Source organism: Phalacrocorax carbo, chromosome 2, assembly GCF_963921805.1.
Source record: "Phalacrocorax carbo chromosome 2, bPhaCar2.1, whole genome shotgun sequence".
Taxonomy (NCBI): Eukaryota; Metazoa; Chordata; class Aves; order Suliformes; family Phalacrocoracidae; genus Phalacrocorax; species Phalacrocorax carbo.
The window spans coordinates 102436881-102460473 of record NC_087514.1 but is presented as its reverse complement, the minus strand read 5'-3'; the positions used below and the strand labels follow the sequence as shown (position 1 = coordinate 102460473).

General features: G+C 43.4%; 1 protein-coding gene across 6 annotated transcripts in view; it reads left to right on the top strand.

Moving 5' to 3' along the window:
* Nucleotides 1–8306: 8306 nt before the first annotated feature.
* The window catches only part of KIAA0319 (KIAA0319 ortholog), a 61599-nt gene continuing 46312 nt past the window's right edge, over nt 8307–23593 (top strand). For 5 of the 6 annotated variants that reach the window (XM_064443718.1, XM_064443715.1, XM_064443712.1 and 2 more), the window contains exons 1-2: nt 8307–8487; nt 23046–23208. In XM_064443718.1, coding sequence (XP_064299788.1) covers nt 23195–23208 — 14 coding nt within the window. In that variant the 5' untranslated portion in view covers nt 8307–8487; nt 23046–23194. Of the gene's footprint in view, nt 8502–23045; nt 23209–23593 lie in introns of all 6 variants that reach the window. The other variant, XM_064443710.1, reaches the window with a different exon arrangement.

The following is a 23593-nucleotide window of genomic DNA, read 5'->3' as shown; positions in this document are numbered from 1 at the left end:
TGGGAGTTTGAAGCTTTAGAGCTTTGTATCTTCTTGCTAACAGATGGTATGGAAACTAAGAGCTAACACAGGTTCAAAAGGAACTTGGGTACTCATGGACTAGAAATACACAGACACAGAAATACCACAATCAGCTTGCAAACACTGAAACAAATATGGCTAGATGCTGGGCAGATGTTAAAGCTATCATGTATATTTTTTTCCTAGTCTACTTTTGGCAATGATGTGGGACAGGGTACTGCACTGGATGAACCTTTGGTTTGACTGTGCTTCTGCGAGAAGTATTTGACACATACTTTTAACAAGCAGCTCTGCAACATAAAAGAGAGTAAGAATGAGTGTTACATAAAAGATTCTGCTCAAGATAAAATTACACTGTGAGATATAAAAACACTTGAAGCTCAGCCTGGCTAATTGCAAATTTTCTGTTCCGGGCCCTCCATCACTCCCTATAACTATAAACAGTACAGTGGTATGGTTATAAAAATGGACTGTGATAACACCATTTCTTTTTTTTCAGAAACCTCTATCTGCTTTAATACACCTATTCCAGTCAGCTATTCCTTTTTGGAAGGGTGGCCTCTCAGGGCCATTTCTGGTTGAGTACCTTCCCCAGCATGGACCGGAGGTCACGGAGCCAGGTGAAAAAACAGAAAGGCAGCAGGGCCAGTCATTTTATTCTAATTAAATGTGTGTAAACTATGCCAATGTGTTTAACTCCTGTTTCCACAGCGGACTTGTTTTTAAAGACCGATTAATACTATGGGAATCAACTATTACAGGCAACAGCGACAGATTTTCAAAACATAAGGAAAAGACTGCTGCAGGGACCAGGAGGGAAAGAGTCCCCGTCCCAGCTCCTGCAGGCACTGCACACCCCTTCAGCTGCCTTGGGGCCTGAACGCCTGCCCCGGGGGGTGCTAGCCTGGCCTTGCTGAGCAATGCATTGGGGCAGTCAGTTGGGGCAGGGGGGCTCATCGTGCTCATGCAATAGATTGCCCATGCCCGATGGCCATGGGGCTGCATGCCTCTCTGCTGCAGTAGGTGTAGGCGTGAGTACAAACGTGACATTGCCAAGAACATCCGGATTGAGGAGAGGGTTAGTCAGTGTGAAGGAATCCTTCCTCTTACACCAGGAGCCCTACTTACCTCCTGGCCTCAACAAGCTGCCCAAGCGTAAAGAAAAGCCACATCTAAACACAGCTCTTCATTATTTTTGGCTTCTTGAAGGGCAACCATGAAATGACAATTGCAATAATATTGCCATAATATTTCAAAGGAACTGTTCTCAACATGCCCAAAAAGCTTCTCAGCAGTAACACTCACTTTAGAAACATCAGTGTGAAGTCTCATGAAAGCTAAGCCAGAAAACTCAGCACTAGAATTATTCAGTTATGTTCCCAAATAACTAAAAGCTGATAAAAACCAAAGATACATATTGCTTTTTACGAAACAGCTCTGAAACATACCAGCAGGAGAAAGAGTACTTGGGGTGGGTTTTTTCTTTTCATTTTGAAAAGTTTTTTTGTTTGCTTAGACTCTCAGTGAAATTATGATGATAGAGGAAAGTGGAGTTTAACCTCCCTCACGGTTTCCCACGTTGTCTTTTATATGTGTCTTTTATACTCCTTTGGCCTATGTGCATTTTTATAAGGAATGTATCTGATGTTAAGTTAAATTAAATTATTCCCCCCAGTTTAAGTGACTGGGAACATTTCGGTGCTAAGTGAATTAAACTGAACCTGGTGGAAAGAACATTTTCTTGTACTAATATTCAAGTCTAATCCTAACCCTAGCTTGCGCAGATATGAGAACTGAGACTGCGATTTAAATGCTAACAGTGGTATGAAATTTGGGAGTCTAATATCAAATCATTAGCGCCGTCTGATGCAAAAAGACAGTCCAGTTACGAGTCACAATGTCAGTTCATATTTACTGGCATTTTTAAGGAGTTACTTCTGTACCGGTTGACTTTACACTGCAAGAGAGGTTATCTCTCTGTATCAGTAACTTTGCTGAGCAAGTCTTCCCTGTCCTTCTGCAGCTGGCTGTGAGCAACCATGCTGGCACAAGCCACTCAGCCAGCACAAGCAAATATTGTGCTCACACTTTTTGATTTGCTGCATGCTCTTCTCTTCCTCGCTAAGAGGAAAGAAATGTCATGAGGTTTGCTTTTACCACTTACATTGCCTTCCCTTCCCTAGTAGTTGCAGCCAAAGGATGCATGGGGAAGGTGAAGACAGATGGAAATTTAACATTCCCAAGGACCCTGGAGAAAGGGAAAGAATAATAAACTTGTGCTTTGTCAAAGAAACACCAGTTTATGTGGTCTCCTGCATCATGGCTACTTTTGTTTATGTGGCACCTTCTGAACTATTTTGAAAGATATGAAAAAGACTAATGGCTGATGTTGTAGGATAGGTTTTTAATTTGGGTAAGAAAGAAAAGAAAAAATAGGGTTCATACCTCTGTGTGACTTATCACAATGCCTAAACTGCAGATCCATCTCTAGCATTGTCTAAGTGATTCCTCTTCTGATCAGCAGTGTTTTTTAACCTTTGAAATAGTGACTGGGGACATAATGCTTTTATTAGGAACAAGCAAAGTCATAACAATTTGTAAGGGCCAGTTCATTTTTATAATTATAAAACAGGCAAGGAAAAGACTATATTCAGTGTAATTAGTGGTTAGTCATTCGTCCAAAATTAGGAAATCATGCGTACAGCTTTTAAAATTCTTCTTGAAATCCAGTAAAAGAAACAGTATTTTAAAAAAATTAAGAGGGCATAAATGCTAAATGTTTTACTGTTGAGTGCTAAGCAAGCACTAAATCTTTAATTAAATACACTTTAAACCACTTAGTAACTATCCAAACTGCTGACTGTCAAAAGTCAGAGCCCTTATATCAATTTGCCTCTTGCACTGATGTAAAAGGTAAAATAGCTGCTGAATATGGCAACTAAAGCTTGTAGGAAAACATCATAAATATTCAAAGGGATAGAAACAGCAAAGTAAAACCAAGCAAAACACTTCTGGGGCTACAATTTACAATTTGTTTTCTTTTCCTGATTCAGTGATATGATAATATGGCATCTATACATCCCAAGGAAAAACATGGGAATGTAAGAAAATGCAGCAATTCTCTCCTATTGATAATCAATTACAACAATGGACCTTGAGGAAATCCTGTACTGTCAGAAGCATTATTTTATTACTACCTTGATTTCAGATATCAAGAGAAGCAATTTCTTCTGAGGACCCAGGCAAAGCTTTAAACACTTCTATATCAAAATAGCTTTAAATTACTAAAAGAGAAGAGATATACATAGAACAAAATAAGGAAATGTTAAACGTCTGTAGAGGTAAATAATAAATACATGGATTAAAAAAAAAAGAGGCAAAATCACAGTAATAGCAGAAAATCATGTTATCATGATTAACAGTATACACCTAAAGAGCATTTATGCTCTTAACTATAGGGAGTAATCTGAAACCGTGACTAATAAAAATTTGTTTTACAAAGAGAAGGTACATGTAAGATTAAAGCTATAAATATCACATATCATATAAAGGTTTGGAAGTCAATTTGATACAAAGAGGACATATCCAAAACTACTAGATCACAATACAAACATGATTACCAGTATTATGGCAACACCTGCAAAAATATAACTATTGTTATGGTTGGTGTACAAAGTAAAAGTCCTTGCCCTGTAGATCTTAACTGAGAAGTTAAAACACTACAGAGTGGAAACAGTCAACAAGGAGAGAATAAGGATGATCATAATTACACAGAAACAGCTGCGAGTTTTGATGAGTAAGTGGCATGATTTTCCGCTCTGTCAGGTCCATGGGATTTGAAAATCTCCATAAAGGTCATGTTATCACTTCTTTGTATTTTGGTGTGTTTTTACCCAGTGGCAGGCAATCCAATACAAAATCCTACGGAAGACACAGTGCATGCAGGTGCTGTCTTGAAACACTTACTGCAGGTAAACCCCAAGCAGGGGTTACAGAGTGACTCCACTTAACTTCATTAGGGCAAAGGTTTCCAGGTTTTGTGTTCACTAAGAGTACAAAAAAGACTAATTAATAAAGATTCATAAACAGCATCTTTTTATTTCTTGGATACGAGGCATATTGTGGAAAAACAGCTCAGAGAAAACCGTACCCCAGCGACAGAGAAGCCATCAGTGCAATGCTGCCATTTCAGTAACAGCTGAGAAAACAGGAGGATTAAACGGGAGATGCAGTAGGCAGAACCGTTCCTAAATTACAAGCGAAATTAAAGTAATAGTGTATCTGCAACAACCCACACTAAAATCACTAGTGTATCATTATTTATGGATTCATGCATTCATGACAAGAAATGGACCTACTACCATAAAGAAATATTGTAAAACTACAGTTTTGATTAAAGGTAAAAGTATACATCTGCCTCAGTGAAAGATGTCATACTTCAACGAAAGAAAGAAGGAAAGGATTATACCACGTCGCTCTAACCTTTTGCACTCTTACTAGATTTCCTGATACTGTCACTGGTGGGACAGAGAAGCTAATAAAAACCTACTTAGACATCATTTGTCAAGGCAGAAGCTTTACCTGGACTGGCAGTAGAAATAACATATAAGGACAACTGACAATATGGCCAAGAAGGGTAACTCACCCAATTGCGGCTTTCAAAAATTCTCACAATTATTGAAGAATCAGAAAAAAATCTCAGATTCCTTGAAGGTGAATATGACATCTTTTTTAGCGTTGGTAGACACTCCCTTGAACTGAAACAGATCAAGTTTTTTTACCTATTTAAGATGGGAGGTGGGGAAAGGCTATTTTTGGAACAGCACAATACAATCTAACAAAGGTGAAGTATTGGTAACCTAAGCAGCATATCTACTACCTCTTTCTTTTGGAATAGATGTCACATGGAAAACTTCAAAGCAGCTGGTTTAGCAAACAAGGCGAAAGGGGAAGGAGTGACTGGGAGGGCTTTGCCAGCCCCTTTCACATGCTGCAGTAATGTTATGCCTCAGGTCAGGGTTTCCCTGCCACTGCCATGGCACCAAGCTGCTCAGAAGGCCATTTGGTGGTGATGGGCAGTGCGTGTCAGAGGCAGGCTCCAAAATGCCCCTGGATGTCTGGCAGTGAGTTAGTTGTCCAGAGTGATGACAGCTTCACAAGGCTTTTGTCTGATCAAATGAATGCACTTACTGTGGGAAGACAGCTGGAGGTAACCAGATCAACATTTACCTAGAAGGCTGCATTTTGTAGTTTTCATGATTTTCAGATAGCATTACAGCACACTGAGCCTATTATTTCATGAGGGTTAAGCCTATTAGTTCATCAGTGATATGAAAGGCAAGAATTGGCTCAGCAAGAAAATGCCATCTTCATCTCAGTCACCTGCAGGAAACCTGCTTTCTCAGTCTGTTCCGCCATTTCAGAGCGTTTCTGGTGTTTGCAGACTGTGGATAGGCACCAGGTGCTCCTGCTGGGTTTCTTGAATGGGAGTGGTTTGCTCTGATGCCCTTGCATTTGCACTGGACTTAGCTGTGTCTTGTTCATTCAATGGAGGAGACAACCGGTGTGCACAAAAGTCAAGGGCACTGGATCAGCTACTGTGCAGAGAAAGCAAACAGAAGGCCAGCTACTGCTCTCATCCTTTTCCCCCTGCTTTCACCAAGATGGCGGGAGGTACCTCCTGACAGGGCATGCAGAGGACTTGTCTCCCTAAGCCTGTGCTGTGCAAAGCAGCCTTTTGCACAGATCATTGAAAAAGCGCTAGCATTGAGTATACAAGTGAATAATCTTTCCTGCAGAAGAAATTAAAAAAAATGTGCCACTGTATCTGGTGCTTTTATGGTCACTAAAATTAGGATCACACAGCCATGCGAAGCATTGGAGGACAATCCTCTTCCCCCAGTGGGTCGGTAAATCAGCCTTCAGTGCTGGCAGGAAGGCTGCAAGGCATGAGAAATGGGGCTGCCTCACAAAGGAAAGATAGCCAGGCTTCCCCTCTCTGCACAGACTTTCTCTTCCAAGTCAAGTAGCCTTGGTCAACATTGGAAAAAATCCAGCAGTTTTCTCCTTGATCCTTTTGTGTTGCTATTAGAATAATTCTTAGGAATTTGCATGATCCTTTTCACTTCAAATAAGCAGATTTCAGTCTCCAAAAGCTGGCCGAAACGGCCAACACATGGGAATAACAGAAAGTGAGGAATCAAAATTGAAAAAAAAAAAAAAGAATTAAAAAATGTCAACAGACAATTCCTTTAGGCTCCTTCATATATACTCACAAGCAATCTACTATTACAGTTCAGAAATTTAATTCTGTGTTTTAGAGAGCAAGCGCATGAGTTACGAGCTCCTCATACCAAGGAAGATTAGAGTAGCTTCAGGAAATGTCATAGAGACTATTGTTAAAAACAGTTGGTAAGGTGGGAAATGGAAGAGGAGGTAAACGCAGTAGTATGCTCAAGAGATTACATTTTTACACCTTTAGAGTACTTTTGTTTCGATCATCTTGTAGCACCTGCAAAATACCATTTACCCCAACTCAAGCGTTAGCAATTCATTAAAGACTAAGCAGAACTTGGCAATACACTAACATCACTAGCAGGTGAAACACAGAATTTGGGACCTTGACAGGCTGGTGCAAATCAGCATGAAACCTTTGTAATTAAAGTTTGAAATTCGCAGCCCTTTGTATTCTATTTCACTTGAAAATGAAATTGCTTGCTTAAAATGTTGCTGAGATGGACAAACTTAAAACCACTTCTCCATGGCACATGGACTTTGGTGTTAAGTAGAAAAATGCCTCTTTCGAAATGGAAACAGGCCAATTATTTTGCAGTGCAATTGTAAAAATCAAAGAAACCAAAAAACCATTTCTGCATGCTCTGACTGCAAACATGCCAGAGTCTCTCAGCAGAAAATGTGAATGAGGCAAGAAATAGGATAGAGCAAAATCAAAGACACAGAAACAGAATACTTTATTGAAAAGCTGTGTTGAATAAGCTATAGGTACTCTTACAGAGGCTTCAGAGATACTTGTCATTAGGATGAGGGGCTTTGCCAGCTCAGCAGCACCAGGTCCCTGGCCCAACGTTTTTCAGAAAATTGGAAAGGTAATAATCAGAAGTAAGGCAGAAAAAGGACACGTAGACCGGGAGGCTTGCCCCAGCACAGCTCGTGCCAGACAGGTGCTGGCCTCCTGCTGTAGTCCCTGTGCAGCCAGTCACTCCAGAAAGTCCCTGCCGGGAGCGAGTGCCCCCAGAACGTTACACGTGGACACAGAGCAGTCAAAGCCATACAGGTGGCAAAGGTCTGGAGACCTTCATGCAGCATGATGATACAAAGGTGGTGGGATCCCACCTTCAAGGATATGTCACAGGCCAAGAGGGATACTGCAGTTGCCTTTTGAGCACAGCCGTGCAAAACTGCATGGCACTGAGGGTTTGTCCACCTTCTCAGGAAAAGCTTGTTGGTTCAACATCTTAAGAACTCTGCTGAAGATCTTAGAATCGCAGAATCATTAAGGTTGGAAAAGACCTCTAAAATCATGAAGTCCAACTGTCAACCCAACACCACCATGCCTCTTAAACCATGTCTATATGGTTTTTGAACGCCTCCACCACTGCTCTGGGCAGCCTGTTCCGAGGCCTGACAACTCTTTCAGTACAGCATTTTTTCCTAATATCCAACCTAAACCTCCCCTGACGCGGCTTGAGGCCATTTCCTCTCATCCTATCACTAGTAACTTGGGAGAAGAGACCAACGCCCACATCGGTAAGACCTGGGAGCCCTTTGCTGCTTAATCTCCACAAGCAGCACCGAGGTGGAGTCAACGGAAAGGTAAATCCCCTGCGGAAGGTAACCCGGCTCCTCCGCAGCTGGACCCCGCTGCGTAGGGCGGCAGTGGCCGGCGGGGCGGACGGCAACGGGAGCGTGACCGATGCGCCAGGGTCGCCACTTCGTGCTCGCAGCCCTGCCGGGGGGCGGCGACATTTGCTGCCCCCCGCGCCCGGCCTCTCTCCCGCGCCCCCTCCTCAAGATGGAGGCGCGGCGCCTCCTCGCCTCGCGTGCCGCTGGGAAGCGCCCCGCGTTCCCTCTTGGGATGGAGTCGGACGAACCCCGGCGTCCCCGCCTGGGGGCCGCTTCCCACCCCTCTTCTCCCTTCCCAGAGGGTCGCTGGCGGTGCCCGCAGGTGCGGCTCCGTTTCGCCGCGGGGCGGTGCGTCTTGGGGAGGGGGTGTCTCCGGGCAGTGATGCTGCGCGGACGGCGGCGGCCGCCTCTGGGCGGTGGGCGGAGGGACGGCGCCTGCTACTGAGTCAGCAGTGGTGAGGAAGCGGGCGGCACCTCGCCGCCCGGCCCGGCCCCGCCGAGCGGCCCCGGCTCCCCAGCAGCGCCCCGGCTGCCGGCGCCGAGCGCCGGCGGGAGAAAGGGGCCGTGGGGGCCTCGCCGGCTCCTGCCCTCTGCCGCCGCCAGGTAGGCTTGCCTAGGTGCGGCCGCAGGTGCCGGCGCGGGTGGGGAAGGGGTGGAAAAGGGAGCCGGCGCTGCCCAGCTCCCCGCTTGGGCGCCGGTGACTGACTGCCCCAGCCGAGCGCCAGGCAGCTGCCCCCGGCTCCCCGGCGAGGCGCCGGGGTCCGCGGGGAGGCGCCGCCCGGAGCCGCCCCGCAGGCGGGAGCGCTCCCGGCGTGAGGGGCTCCCGGGGAAGGAGCGCTCCGGCGCGGCTGGGAGCGTCGTGCTGAAACGCTAACGGGACAGCGGTGGCGGTGAGCCTGCCTTCGGGGGGTTCTTCCCTCCATCCCCCCCTCCCTCCATCCCCCGTCTGTGTGGGGCAAAACGGGTGTTGTCTGCGTGTGCAACCTGTTAGGCCGGGAGCGCGGGGAGAAACAGCACTGGGCTGCCTTGGGGGAATGTGTATATGTTTTGGTATTTAATTTGCAGATAATATTTATAATAAATATATATAAATAAATTTTTTATATTTATATATAAAATGTATACATTTATGCGTGAAGAATCAAACAGCTTTGATGGGATGTTTCCTAAGTGTGCATGTGTATTTAACTATACCTGATCTGAACTCAGAAATCAGGCAGCTCTGTGCTGTCCTCTTGGCATGCCCTCTTGGATATTTATATATCCGAAGAATGTAATAATATTACTTTTGCCAGGTTGTCAGAAGGCTGGAGAACAAAGTGTATATTTGTTACAGCCTAAATATGTATTTAGCACCATACTCACCAGTCACATATAATGTGTAGTGTGTGAAATGCTTTGTCAGATTGCATTCTGAGCAGTAGAGCAGAGCTTAGCAGAAAATGCAATGTGTGACTTTCATATCGCAGCAGTTTTGGGCGCTATACAAAAACAGAAGACAGTTCTACCTTTCCCCTGATCCCCTTCAGGAGCATATCACAGATAACCTATGAATAGTCAGATAGTTGAGGGAACAAAATGAAGCACAAACTGTTTTGTTCTCTGCTCCTCCCTATCTGTTTTTGCTGTAGGAATACTCTCGTGTTCCTCCTGCTGAGTGCATGACAAGATAGTGGAGTTGATATAGGACATACTGGCATTTAAATTCTGTGGGGTAGGCTTTGTATCTGCCTTTGCCTTTACAATATTTTTTTAGTAGGAGACTGAACCTCAGCCATGCAGCTCTAATAGATGTTTGTTTTGTTTAATTATCCACTCCTCGTGTTTGGCAAGGTTGACTGTTGCAGTTGATATTTCACAATTAGGTATTGTCTTGAGCCAAATCTGAATGGTTAAAAACCTGGTGCAATACAAAGTTAAGAGGTGATACTGTCCATACTCATTTTGGTAGCGGGTTGAGCTGCTCAGCATGTTACACATCAAATTGTGTGAGTGAACGGTGCAGGTAAGGTGAGAGTGCATGTGCGCAAGCTTCATGGACCGATGCTTTTTCCTGAAGCCACAAGGCAATGGACAATGTAGTGTAGCCTGGATTTTTACATTATTGAAGGTAACTGGAGTTATGGTTGTGGTCTGTGGAGGAGGCTGTGTTCTGGGGATGCTTGCCCAGTTTAGTCTTTCCCCACGTTTTCTTTCAGGGGAGTACTGTGATGGAGGGATAGAGGTGCACTTCTGTAACACTTCTGAGATCTTCAAGTTCCACAGAAAACACATGGAAGTATGAATCTGTTACATCATCACGAGTTGCCCATCAGTGAGCTGCAATTCTGTCAATTCTAATGAGCTGCATGGAGCGAAGAAGCTTTTGTGACCTGGAGATGCTGTAGTTTAGTTCAGCTTTGCATACAGCTGACCTCTCACCGTGTTGGTTTTGGATGCTGTCTGAGCAGGCTGCTGATTTCAGTGGTGTGAAGATGGGGGAGTTTTCATGGGCAGGTTCTGAACCTGCTAGTAAAATATCCATCAGGAATGCTTTAAAACAGTTGATTCCCTCCCCTCCCCATGTGCACAGACATGGTGTCTTTTCAGGTAGACCCCTTCAGACCCTTTCCAGCTGTACCTTCTGTGATGTTGAATAAAGTAGGCTTGCTGTGGGCTTCTTCACATATTGGTTGTATGGATTTGCTTCTAGATCTTTCATTTAAGAAAGCATATGGTGATGCTTTATGTTTGCTAGTTTTGATAGTGGCCTAAATGTATATCCTTAATAGGAAATTGGCAATTAAAGGAGGAATTGTTATTCAGTACTGTATATCCAAGCAGTCTCCAGTTTCAGTGCTGTAGAGGAAACAGAACCACTGTAATGGCTATTGTACCCATGGGGAGAAATTCTTCCTACTTGCAGGCAGTTAGCTTTCAATTTCTGTCACAAAGTGTCTTTGTGTACAAATTTATAATCTAATTTAACTGCAGATATAGTTGCTTTTCCATTTAAGTACCTAATCTCTTTCTGAATGGTGCCAGGGTATTTTTCAGGGTGGTGGGACTTTGTACTGAGCAGATAGGAATTCAGTCAGTCCAGTTGGAGGTAATATGAATGCGGTTAGCCTGACGCCAGTTTTCAGCTAGTTAACCTTGATGAAGGAAGGGACAGTTTAGTGGTTGTTTCCTGTCCTTGATATATCTGTCCTCTGTACAGTTTAACTCTTGCATGTTACAAGGAGTTCCGCTGGTTAAATATAGATGGATTTTAAATAAAATGTGCTCAGTCATCCAAGGGGGGCTCCAGAGGTTTGTATTTTAGGGGAGTGTGTGTGTACATGTGTGCTTTATCTGCTTATAATAAGCAAATAGTTTTCTGAACAGCAGAGTTAATGAAGATTTCTGTGAATTTGTGTCTTGAGGTCAAACAAAGATTTTTTCCATTGTCTTTGCATGTGTGTCTACATTTTTTTCCATGTAGTCCCCATTTTCCACAGACTGCACTAATGGTGTGATGTGTGGGCTACCATTTTCAGTTACGGAAATTGGATTCTGTATTTTTTGGGGGTGGGCCTGTAGAAGTTCGAATTGCAGTTTTGCCTTTGCTGTCTTGGCTGTTTTTACAGAAGCTATAGGAACTTAATTAACTGCTGGTAATCTGTTCTTCCCTGATTGAAATCAGTAAGTGACTTAAAGGGTGCTGTAAGTAAAGAAAGGGATCTATTTACATAGTGGTCAGGTAAGCTTTTTTTTCTGCGGGAGACCAGGCTAATAATGGAAGCAAAACTTGGCATGGTGATGTGGGTGAAAAGACTTCCCCCCTGCTGCCCCCACCCCCTTCTTAGCCAAGAAAATCTACTCATTTCTCTGCTTTTATATCAGCACACAAGACTTCAAGTTGAGAAATGGATGTATAGCATCCAACTGCATTAAGAGTCTCTTCTTGAAGGTGATAAATAGCAAGACAGAAATGGAGAGAGTATTTACGTACTTTGCTTGCAAGATTTTGGCTTTTCTGGCTACCTACTGTCGTACCCACACCATCTTATGCAAGCTTTTTTCCTGCAGTGCCTGTGATTGTATCTCAGGCAGTGCCTGGGTGTTCAATACTCTAATCTCAAAATGGTCAATTAGCTTTGTTGACATTAGTACTTACATTGCTTGAGCTAGTCTCTGCCAATCAATCTGTGAACAGCCCTTGAAGGCTACAATAAATTAGTTGCACTTATGTAATTTCTAAGTCTGGTTTTATAATACCATAGTCTTTTAATACAAAAATATTACCTAAAATCTTAGCACATCTATTTGACTTCAAGTGGCAGACTGTTGTTTCTTCTACTCTATGGTCTATCATTAATTAATGAAGGTAATATCAATCACCCGAAGACCATAAAACAGAAAGCTTGCTTTTCAGTCAAGTGTGTTCCAGAGAACTTTTGCAGTAAAACTTAAATTTTAATGTTGTAGTTTTGCATCATCTTCCTCCACAATGTATGCATTGTGGGTACTGTTACTGCTATAATGTCAAAGTAAAATCTAGTAGTTGATTTAATTGCAAGAATTCAAATTGCACTGGACAATAAATAACATAAAAGCCTTTGCTGCCCTTTCTGTAGCAGGTATTGCTTTGCCTAAAGTTGTAAACTTCTGTTGTTTCAAGACAACCTCACATTTTATGTGGCAGCTGGCCTCAACGTTTTGGAGATAGCGAGTGTCTGCAGTTTCTTTTGAACTGTGAACATGTCTATTTTCAGCACTCCTGAGATCAGTGTCCAGGCTTCCTGCATATTCGCAAACTTGGGACCTCTGGATGTGCAAATATTAGCTTTGATGCTTAGGTAGAGATCAAGTTACAAGAAGAGTTTATTTTTTTTAAAGTATTATTTATTAAATAGCAGTATTAACAATTGCAAGGGTTCAAGTATCATAAAGATGATCTCCCAAATCCTGACACTGTCTTGAGTGGGGTCATTACTTTGTCCCATTAAGAAAAAGAAGAAAAACCCACAAAACAAGTACTTAAGTCTTGACAGTCTGTGAAAGACTGGATCTTATGGGTTCAAATTGTAGGGCTTTCTCTGTACCAACGAGAGAATGTTTTTTCCTACTGATGGTTGAGACTTTTTCAAGAATTACTATAGTTCAGGAAATGGTACTTAAGGAAAAATTGTCAAAATACTAAGAACTGCAGTACAACAATGATGATTTGAATCCATTAATAGTTCCTTTTTATTTTTGAGGGCTTATAGTTTAAGTGCAGAAAAAAATACTCTTTCAACCCAGTGTTACAGCAAAGCTTTTGTTGTAGTGTTAGTATAGTCATCTTTGACCTTGAACAAGTGCACAATAAACAAGTGCACAGAACACAAGAATTTGTGATCCAGCTTTAGCTATGTATCTTTCTTCTAACTCTCCTTAGAACTTACTCAAGTTTCTCCAGAAGTATCAGCCCTCACCTGCAAGTTATACTTCTGCTGCAAAAGGATGTCTTGGTATCTAGTCGGAGCCTGCTGTTCGGTGCAGCCTGCTGTGTTCATTGCTTTCTGTCATGACACTCGAACTAGGGAGTGGATTGAGACCACACAACTTTGTCACACAGGCCTTCAGTCAGCTGTCAGACAGTAACAACTTTAAGCTCTGCAAGCTTGAAACAGATTCGTACCACCTTTTCTGCGTGTGTATGTCTCCTTTTTCCAGGTATTCTGCTAAATCTCTCTTTTCCATCCAAAGGTCAAAACTGGTATTATGTACACCCATTGGATAGTTCATTTCTGTGGTCTGTTTTCCTGTTGTAAAAATAGTTAAATACTGGAAGAGGGTAGGTAGAGAAATTCTGAAATACCCTTCATGGGATGCTTAGGACAGGTTAGATAAAAATGCAGAGGAGGATGTACGGATGATTTGTCTTGCCTCTAGGCCGTGGAAAGGACAAGATACCTTCAAGCTCTCCCTTTCCAGGTCTCACATCATTTTCACTGCAGGCTACATATTTTGTGATAGCAGAGAGAATTGTAAGTGAGGCCATGTTCTCGTGAAAATGGAAAACATATGGAAACCAGAGTATGTTGTCCAATAGGTTGCCTCTCTTCTGAGGGGAGATATTAAAATATCTCTGGCCTGTCAGCGGCACATGCAGGGCTCTCGGATGTCTAACGATCTCACTCAATGCTACTAACTCTTACTGAGGTTAGTGTTTGATTAGCGGGTGCCCCCTCCCTGCTGGTCGGACTGACCTGAGGGCTATACAGATGTCTGTATTGCAAACTAAGTGGTAACAAACCTGAGTTATTCTGACCTTTTTCCACTTACTGTTGTATGCCGTAATGTGATGTAAATCCTGACACTAATAATAATTTTTTAATTTCTCAGCAGAGCAGTTCCACCATTCATTGGTTTTCTTTACATTTATTTTTTCTTCCCTGCAAATAATTCTTGACACCATATACCTCTGTTAAGTGTCCTTTAGGATTTCCACTGTTTGCTCTCACCACAGCAGTTGTAATAAAGGCTACTTAAATCTGGTAGAATAAAATTACTCCTTCCATGAAGCACTGGTGTTTTGTTTTTATTTATCCAGTTGGTGTCACTTAGCTGTTGAGAGAGCTGTGGTTGCCAGTGGATCCAGTGGAGCATGTAGTCCATCCAGTATAACACACTTTGTTTTATCACCATTAACTTGCTGTTCGTGCCCTGAATTTGACTGAGGAAATTGATTTAGAGTTGAGACTTAATGCCAATGTAATGTCAGCCTTCAACAAGACCTGTGGGAGCCCCTCTGAATAAAGTAGAGATGTTAGCAATTATAGCTATATCCTGTAGCTGCAATAACTTTCCATCAGTAGTCATGGTTTTGTTTTCAAGTATAAGTACCTATTGTTAGAAAATTGTGTGAGAGGGGAAGGTGACTTTGCACAGGTCATAAGCATTGATGACTGTGATATCTTCCACATCAGCCAAAGGGCTTGAAAATCATCCCCTTTATTTAGATGCATAACCCGTGGCTGTTTTGGTGTGTGTTCATACAGTACCTGTTAACATTAGGACATGTACAGGTACTAGGAATTCTGAGTTTTGCCCTGTGTTATTAGGAACAAATGCTGCTGTTGTGAAGTTCTATTTTTCTTTCTTATGTATTTCTTATGTATGTATTAATACAATGTTAATACTCAGCTATTAACTAACTGGCTCAGGTATTAATGCAGGTACAATAGCTGATGAAATAACTAATTTGAATTCTTCATGAGGGGTAGATTTCCTGAAGGATTGTCTTGTATTATGTTTAATAGAAATGATGGGGGGCGGGGGCGGGCATATATGTATATAGACACTTTCATTAAGCGTAGAACCACCAAATCAGTAATGTGTTAATTTACTTAGCCATCCTGCTTTTTATAAGAGATGTTATCCATTCAAAAATAGGGGTTTTGCTTTAGCTGTGGCTTGAGTTTCAGGTGCTGTTTCAGTATTTGTTTTGGCATGTTGCCTAGCTGTGCTAATGACCAGAAGGGCAACGAGGTGAGAAACCCCTACTTGCCTTTACTATCAACACTAGTGTGGCTGGGCCTGGCAATCAGGGCCCTTGCTCTCCTGGAGGTTTTAGGGGGCTGGCGTTGCTCTCTGGCCGCTTTCACGACACTACTTTTTCCTGTCTCTGATTTTGTTTGCATGGAGGGATTCTGCTACACCTTTTGTAGGGCACCAGTGTACTCCCTTATGCTGTATTTGCTGTTCTGCAGCTCTAGGATTTGAGCGTATTCCCAGATACAGGTGATTCAGTCTGTACATATTCTTACTGTTATAGCCCTGGCCTAATTATGCGTAGGAGGTGGCAATACAGTTCTGCTTGGCTGACTCCTTTCTCTCTCTAAGGGAGAAAATTACTTGAATCTGCATTAAAGTCCAGGTGAACCAAAATGCAGAGTGAGATTTGGGGTGGAGTAGAGAGGGACAATACAGGCAATTCTTTTTCCTTACAAAGCTGTTATACCTCATGTGTTACCTACCAAAAGATGTTGTAGTCCTGATCAGCAAGTGCATATATTTCAAAGATCATAAAGTTGAAATGCTTGTATTGAGGGATCAGTTCAGTATTCCGCCTTTTCCTGTTGGCTAGAGCACTGCCAAAAGCTGCCAGCTGGAACATCGCTTTCAGAGGAAGGCAATGTATGTATAATGCATATATTTTTTTTTTTACCATACCTGCCTATACACTTCTCAAGGCTGTCGTACCTTGTCTAGCTAAGGGTGCAAGTCAGACTTGAACTAAGAGCTAAGAAATTCCAAAGTCATTACCAGCAGTACTGTCTGCTTGCATTGTTACAAAAATAACAAGCTTTGCGATATCAGTGAAGGAGAGGTTCAGCTAGAAAATTAGTCTTGTGGCCTTAGTTGTTTTTAATTGCTGGAATCTCATGGCTGGCTGCCACCTTAAATTTTAATGTGTCTTGTGTTTCTGTGATGAAACTTGCACGTGTGGGGATCAGTACAATATCATGGGGGAGATAAGAGGAGCATTGCATGCATACACTGCAGCAGTGTTTACTGTCTTAACTGTTTAAGAAAGCATTCAGTTTCTGGTGGTTATGTTCTCATCTGTGAATCAAGCGGTGCGCTGAATTGTGATCACGTCTGCTTTGTGTCTGAGCTTGATCCTAATATTAGGAAATGCAAGCTAGTTTTGCGGTGAATGCAAGATCTTTTATTATGTGGAAATGTAACATCAGTAGATGTCTAGCCACAAAGAAGCACAGGAGGACAATGCTGCTTCTGTGCATCTACTGTATCCTCACATGCTAAGTCCCTTAAGGATTCAATGAAGATTGTGCATGTAATCTAAAGTCTGGCATTTTATATCCTTGGTAACTCGTATTTTCTTAATATAAATTAAAAAAACAACCCTCAACTGTTTGCTACAGGTACTTTTGCTTCTGAACTCAGGACAAGTAATGCTGCAAAAATCTGGATCGTTTGCATGGTCTCTCAGTGTTTTTCTTAGTGTTGCTAGAAGTAATCATGTGGACTCCTCAGTCAACTCTTCTGTAGGATATGGAAGCTGCTAATTGTCTCCTTTTAGTGGCAGAGAGATAGTAAAGTTGTCCTTGCAGAAGAAAAAGGCTTGTATAATAAACAAAATTATTTTTCTGCCTTCTGATTGGAGTTAATTCTGACCTCGTGATGTTCTGATACAGAGCCTCATGCATTTTTCCTTAGGCTAAAGTACTGAAAGTCTCTTTTTAGGCATCTGGTCCATTTGGCTGCTTCTGGGAATGAGTGAAGGTTACAGCAAATGCACAATATCTCAGAAACCTTGAGTTTCAGTAATAAGCTATTCTGCAAATCACAATTTTTGGTGGCTAACAACTTTTCCAAATCTAGACAGATTTCCATAGGAACAGGAGAGGCTGTGTGTGAAATTATTGTCTTTCCATAGTATCCCCTCCCCCTCAGTCTGCTGAGGTATTTGGAGTATATGTATTAATAAGTTAGTATGGACAACCTAATAAATATTTCCATGTTCCTCTGTTCTCATTCTCAGAAGCAACAGAAACATTCCAAAAACTGTTGAAAGGTGAAGATTATACAAAACTGTATGTTCTGTACGGCTCTCTGGTTTAGTTTGAGTGTTCTGAAATAAAATACTAAATAAAAATAGTAACTTTGAGTAATGTGTTAGAATAAATGTGCAGATGATCGGCATGGGCAGTGTATGATAGTGGGTTCAGCCGGAAAGGCTTAAGAAATCATCTCTTTTCAACTGGAGATCACTGCCTGAATAGCTCAGAGCCAGGATAGATTCATCAAGGGGAGGTCGTGGCTGACCAATCTCTTAGTTATGTTATTATAGAATTCTGGCTTGGTAGATGAGGGGAAGACAGTGGATATTGCCTACCTTGACTTCAGTAAGGTTTTTGACACTGTCTCCCATAATGTCCGTGTAGAGAAACTGTTGAAGTACGGGTGGGATAAGCAGACAGTGAGGTGGATTGAAAACTGGCTGAATGGTTGTGCCCAGAGTGAGATGGTCAGTGGCACAGTCTAGTTGGAGGCCAGTAGCTAGAGGTGTACCCCAGGGGTCAGTACTGGGTCCAGTCCTGTTTAATATCTTCATTAATAATCTGGATGATGGGGCAGAGTGTACCCTCAGCAAGTTAGCTGGTGACAAAACTGGGAGGAGTGGTGGATAGGCCAGAGGGTCGTGCTGCCATCCAGAAGGACCTTGACAGGCTGGAGAAAAGTACTGACAGGAACCTCATGAAATTCAGCAAGTGGAAGTGTCTATGGGGAAGAACAGCTTCAGGAAGACCACCCAGTTGTAAAGCAGACTGGCACAAAAGGACCTTGGGGTCCTGGTAAAGACCAAGTTGACCAAGAGCACTGTGCCCTTGCTGGAAGGAAGGCGAATGGTATCCTGAGCTGCATTAGGAGGAGCATTGCTTACCTGGTCAAGGGAGGTGATCCTTCCCCTCTACTCAGCACTGGCGAGGCTGCACCTTGGGTACTGTGCCCAGTTCTGGGCTCCTCAGTACAGGATAGATACAGAGCTATGAGAGAGTGTGCTGGGGATGATAAGGCATTGGACCATCTCTCCTATGAGGAAAAGTGGCTTGGAGTGGACTCTTCAGTGTTTACAAATACCTGGAGGGAAGGTGTAAAGAAGGTCGAGCCACATGGTGCCCAGTGACAGGCCAGTGGGCAACAGGCACAAACTGAAACACAGGAGGTTCCCTCTGAACATCAGGAAATGCCTTCCCACTGTGAGGGTGACCAAGCACTGGCACAGGTTGCCCAGAGATGTTGTAGAGTTTCCATCCTTGGAGATGCTTGGATCTGTCTGGACATGGTCCTTGGCAGCCTGCTCCAGGTCTACCCCACCTGCTGAAGCAGGGCAACAAGGTGACCTCCAGAAGTCCTTTCCAGCCTCATTCTGTGGATTGACTGTGTGAGTCTGCATAGTTTGTTTCAGTGCAAACTGAATCAATTTCATTTGTATCACCTCTACAGTGAAATAAAGAGACAATGCTCTGGGTTGTGGGACCTTCAGGACTGACTCAAACACTTTTCCCCTCCTATGCTGAAGTGCTCAGTTCTAGTCAGTTGCTGACAATACTGTACCCTGACACTGCCTAGGCCTCAGCCATTTCAGTGGCTGCATTCAAAGCAGGACATTTGGAATGACTTGGCTTTAAAAAAAAGAACTTTTGTGCTTGGTGTCATCAGCAAACTTGCTGAGGGTGCTTGATCCCACTGTCCATGTCATCAACAAAGATATTAAACAGCACGTGTCCCAATATCAGTCCCTGAGGAACACCACACATCACTGATCTCCACTTGGAGATTGAGCCATGGACCGCAAGTCTTTCAATGTGACCATCCAGGCAATTCATTATATACCAAGTGGTCCATCTGTCAAATCTGTGCCTTTCCAATTTAGAGACAAGGATGTCATGCGGGACAGTGTCAAATGCTTTGCACAGGTCCAGGTGGATGATGTCAGTTGCTCTTCCCTTATCCACCAACGCTGTAGTGCTGTTGTAGAAGGCTACCAGATTTATCAGGCACAATTTGCCCTTAGTGAAGCCATGTTGGCTGTCACCCATGGCCTACTTATTTTCCATGTGCCTTGGCATAGTTTCCAGGAGGATCTGCTCCACGATCTTGCCAGGCACAGAGGTGAGACTGACTGCCCTGTAGTTCTGTCTTGGTTTTTTCCCTTTTTAAAAATGGTGGTTATGTTTCCCCTTTTCTGGTCAGTGGGAACTTGACCGGACTGCCACGACTTACCAAATATGGTGGATAGTGGCTTAGCAACTTCATCTGCCAGTTCCCTTGGGACCTGCAGATGCATCTCATCAGGTCCCATGGACTCATGCACATTCAGGTTGCTCAGATGGTCTTGAACCTGATCTTCACCTACTGTGGGCAGTTCTTCATTCTCACAGTCCCTGCCTTTGCCTTCTGCAACTTGGGCAGTGGGGCTTGAGCACTTGCTCATGAAGACTGAGGCAAAAAAGTCATTGAATACTTTAGCCTTCTCCATATCCCAGGTAACCAGATCTGTTTCCTTCCAGAGAGGGCCCACATTTTCCCTAGTCTTGCTTTTACCACCAACATACCTATAGAAGCTTTTCTTGTTGCCCTTAACATTCCTGGCCAGATTTAATTCCATTTGGGCTTTAGCTTTCCTAACCTGACCCCTGGCTGCTCAGATGATTTCTCTGTATTCCTCCCAGACTACCTGTCCTTGCTTCCACTCCGTAGGCTTCTTTTCTGTGTCTGAGCTTGTCCAGGAGCTCCTTGTTCATCCATTTAGGCCTCCTGGCATTTTTGCCTGACTTTCTCTTTGTTGGCATGCATTGTTCCTGAGCTTGGAGGAGGAGATCCTTGAATATTAACCAGCTTTCTGGGGCACCTCTTCCCTCCAGGGCTTTGTCCCATGGTATTCTACCAAGCAAACCCCTGAAGAGTCCAAAGTCTGCTTTCCTGAAGTCCAGGGTGGTGAGCTTGCTGTGTGCCCTCCTTGGTGCCCTAAGGATCTTGAACTCCACCATTTCATGGTCACTGCAGCCAAGGTTGCCCTTGAGTTTCATGTTCCCCACCAGCCCCTCCTTGTTTGTGAGTACAAGGTCCAGCACAGTACCCCTCCTCGTTGGCTCCTTTATCACTTGGAGAAGGAAGTTATTGTCAGTGCATACAAGGAACCTCTTGAATTGCTTATGCCCTGCTGTGTTGTCCCTCCAACAGATATCGGGGTGGTTGAAGTCCCCATGAGGAGCAGGGCTTGTGAACGTGAGGCTGCTCCTATCTGTCTATAGAGGGCCTCATCCACTGAGCCTTCCTGGTTGGGTGTCCTGTAGTAGACCCCTACTATAACGTCACCTGCCCCTGCCCTCCCTTTAATCCTGACACATAAGCTCTTGGTCGGCTCCTCATCCATCCCCAGGCAGAGCTCCATGCACTCCAGCTGGTCATTGGCATACAGGATGACACCCCCTCCTTGTCTCTCCTCCCCATCCTTCCTAAAGAGCCTGTATCCTTCCATTCCAACACTCCAGTCATAGGAGCCATCGCACCACATCTCCATGATGCCAATAAGATTGTAGCCCTGCAGGCATGTGCATGTGTCTAACTCCTCTTGTTTATTCCCCATACTGTGGGTGTTTGCATAGAGGCATTTAAGCTGCCTCCACCCTATGCCTGACCAGATGAAGCTGATTTACTGGCCAGAGTAGCTGGAATTCCTTTGTGCTGCTCTTCAGGTGCTTTTGTTGATATTGGATATAACAAAGGTGACAAAAGTCAAGTTGTATTTTAAATCAAGTATCAGACTTTTGGAAAGTTAATAATAGTCTTTCCTGCGTTTGCTTGTACTTGGAACTTGTTTTGAAATCTAATTTATTATTTTCTTTTTTTTTTTTCTTGCTTTAGTGATGTTCTGTGGTCATTTTGCTTATGTCTTGAGCAGAGTTGGCATTTGTACCATAGACTTGAGGAGAGGTTGTGAGAGTCCAGTACTCTCTGACCAGGTTCTTGTAGATATTCTGTGTACGGAGGGTGTAATGTTTAATATCAGATGTATTTACTTGGAGATATTTGATGTGACACGGGATTTCTGATTTAGTGGACCAATGCAAAATACACTGAAATCACAATGCAAATGTACATTACACTTGGCAAAACATAACAATGGCAGCATACAGTTCAATCGCAATACCAGTGTGATTCCTGTTACTGGTCTCTGTAATAAACTCACCATTGTAATGCTGGGCATCCTCTGTCGCTGGGTAGAAACATGTGGGTTGAAGCCCGGTTGCCCTCTTCAAAATTTTGTTAGTTTTTCAGTTCTTACACTCTGTGTTGGGCTGAACTACATATTCGCTTCCCCCATGCTGGTCTGGCTAGCTCAGGGAGGCATTCACACTCTTTAATGAACTAAATGGGAGAAACGTTTACACCCTCAGTTGATCCACTCAGCTGTTGTTAGGTGTTAACACCTTTGACCTAAAACAAAGGCTAGCCTCTGGTCCCCTTTGTGTTGAGATAAAATGGATACACGGCTTGCTTTGCAAAAGCTGTGGTTAGTCACACCCGACCTGAGCTCCCTAGGCACATTGCCCGTGCCCATCTCCTCCCAGCCTTCTTCCATTGGAGGGGTTTATTGGTCAGTCACAGAAGCGTAAGTTGTAGGCGGTGATCCTGTGCTTTACAGCCATGCCGACTATAAAAGACCCTTTCTCAGAGAGCAGAAGTACAGCTGCTGAGCTGCTAGGGTTTCTACTCTAGCTCAGTCAGCCTTAGCAAGTGTGGCATGTCTAAGTAATTTCCTTCTTCCCTTTGCAGGGGAAAAAAGCAAGATGTTCTTTCATAATATAAAATTATGTGTGGTAAGGAACCTGCCAAGAGCAGCCAGTTAACAGCATTTCTCTCATATGTAGATATAGGCAGATGAGATGTGAAAGTCATTACGTTAACCAAGTCACGTAATGAACGTCAAAGGGAATTGACTGGGATACTCTGCCTTGAGAAGAGCTATTCTCAAAAAAAAGCACTGCCTGTGTTTTCATTTACAGAAGTGGTTTTTGGTCAAGCATCAATTTATGTAGGGGGGAGTTGTGAGTTTGGCTAAACTAACTCTTTTCCTTGCATGAGTAATGTTGTTTTCAACTATCTGTTCCTTAGTAGACCTATTTGTTGCTTAGGATGCCTTATTTGGAGAATTTGGTGTCCTGGCAAGGAACGTCACCCTAGAAGTTCTGGAGGAGTGTCTGCTTGCATTACCTTTATAGTTGGGAGAGAATAGCTTGAGGGCTGCCTCAAGAGCTGACTTAACACCACATGGATTTTTGCACAGGCAATACTGTCTGTGATTCCTCAGTTAAGGACACCTGCTAGTTTCTGTTTAAAGTCAGAGCAAAAACAGGGTCTGGATAACCGCAGAGAGGATATTTGTGTGTTTTGAGATACAGCAATCCAAGCAAGCACATATTTTGGGACACTTCTGCATCTCCAGAGAATGAGATTTCCAGGTAGGTAAACAGTTCTATATCTGATCTACTGTGTCATCTCTCAAGAAGTCAGGAGGCAATAATAAAGCCTGCATTTAACCTGTGTATTGGTTTTTGCTGTGACATTTTAAGTAATGCTCACATCTGACCTATTTTTTCCTGTGCTCTCTGTTGCAGTGCTTCACGGCCACAGCAGGGTTACTAAAGAATATTGGAGGAAACCAACGTTAAGACATATAATTTCCACACAGTTTCTTGGAAAAGCAGTTGTTGTTGCCTTCCTGGTGCAGCATGGCATTTGGACTTGGTGTTCTCTGCCTGTTACTATGGGCAATAACAGGTAGGAGTTTACTTCATGTGTGTCTGAGTCACACGGAACGAGTGAAACAAATGTTCCTGGAGTGTGTGTGCAGGTGTGAATGAAATGTATAAGGCAAGAGCGGGGGAAACTTGTGACTCCTCAGTGCAAAAAGTTCTTGTAAGGTACAGCTTCATAACCGGCAGTTGATTGCAACGGAGGAAGGCAGTTGTGAGTAGCTGTTCGGAGCCAATTTCAATAGGGCTGTTTCAGGGGAGATGCATGGGGCAGGAGAGGGTAGTGGGAGAGCACAGAGAGTTCTTCTCTTTCTCTGCAGGACAGCATTTAAGAATGACACATTGCTTGTGTTCTAAGCTACCTTTTTTTCTTCTGAAGTATCGTAGGTTGGTCGATTTACGAGAAGCAT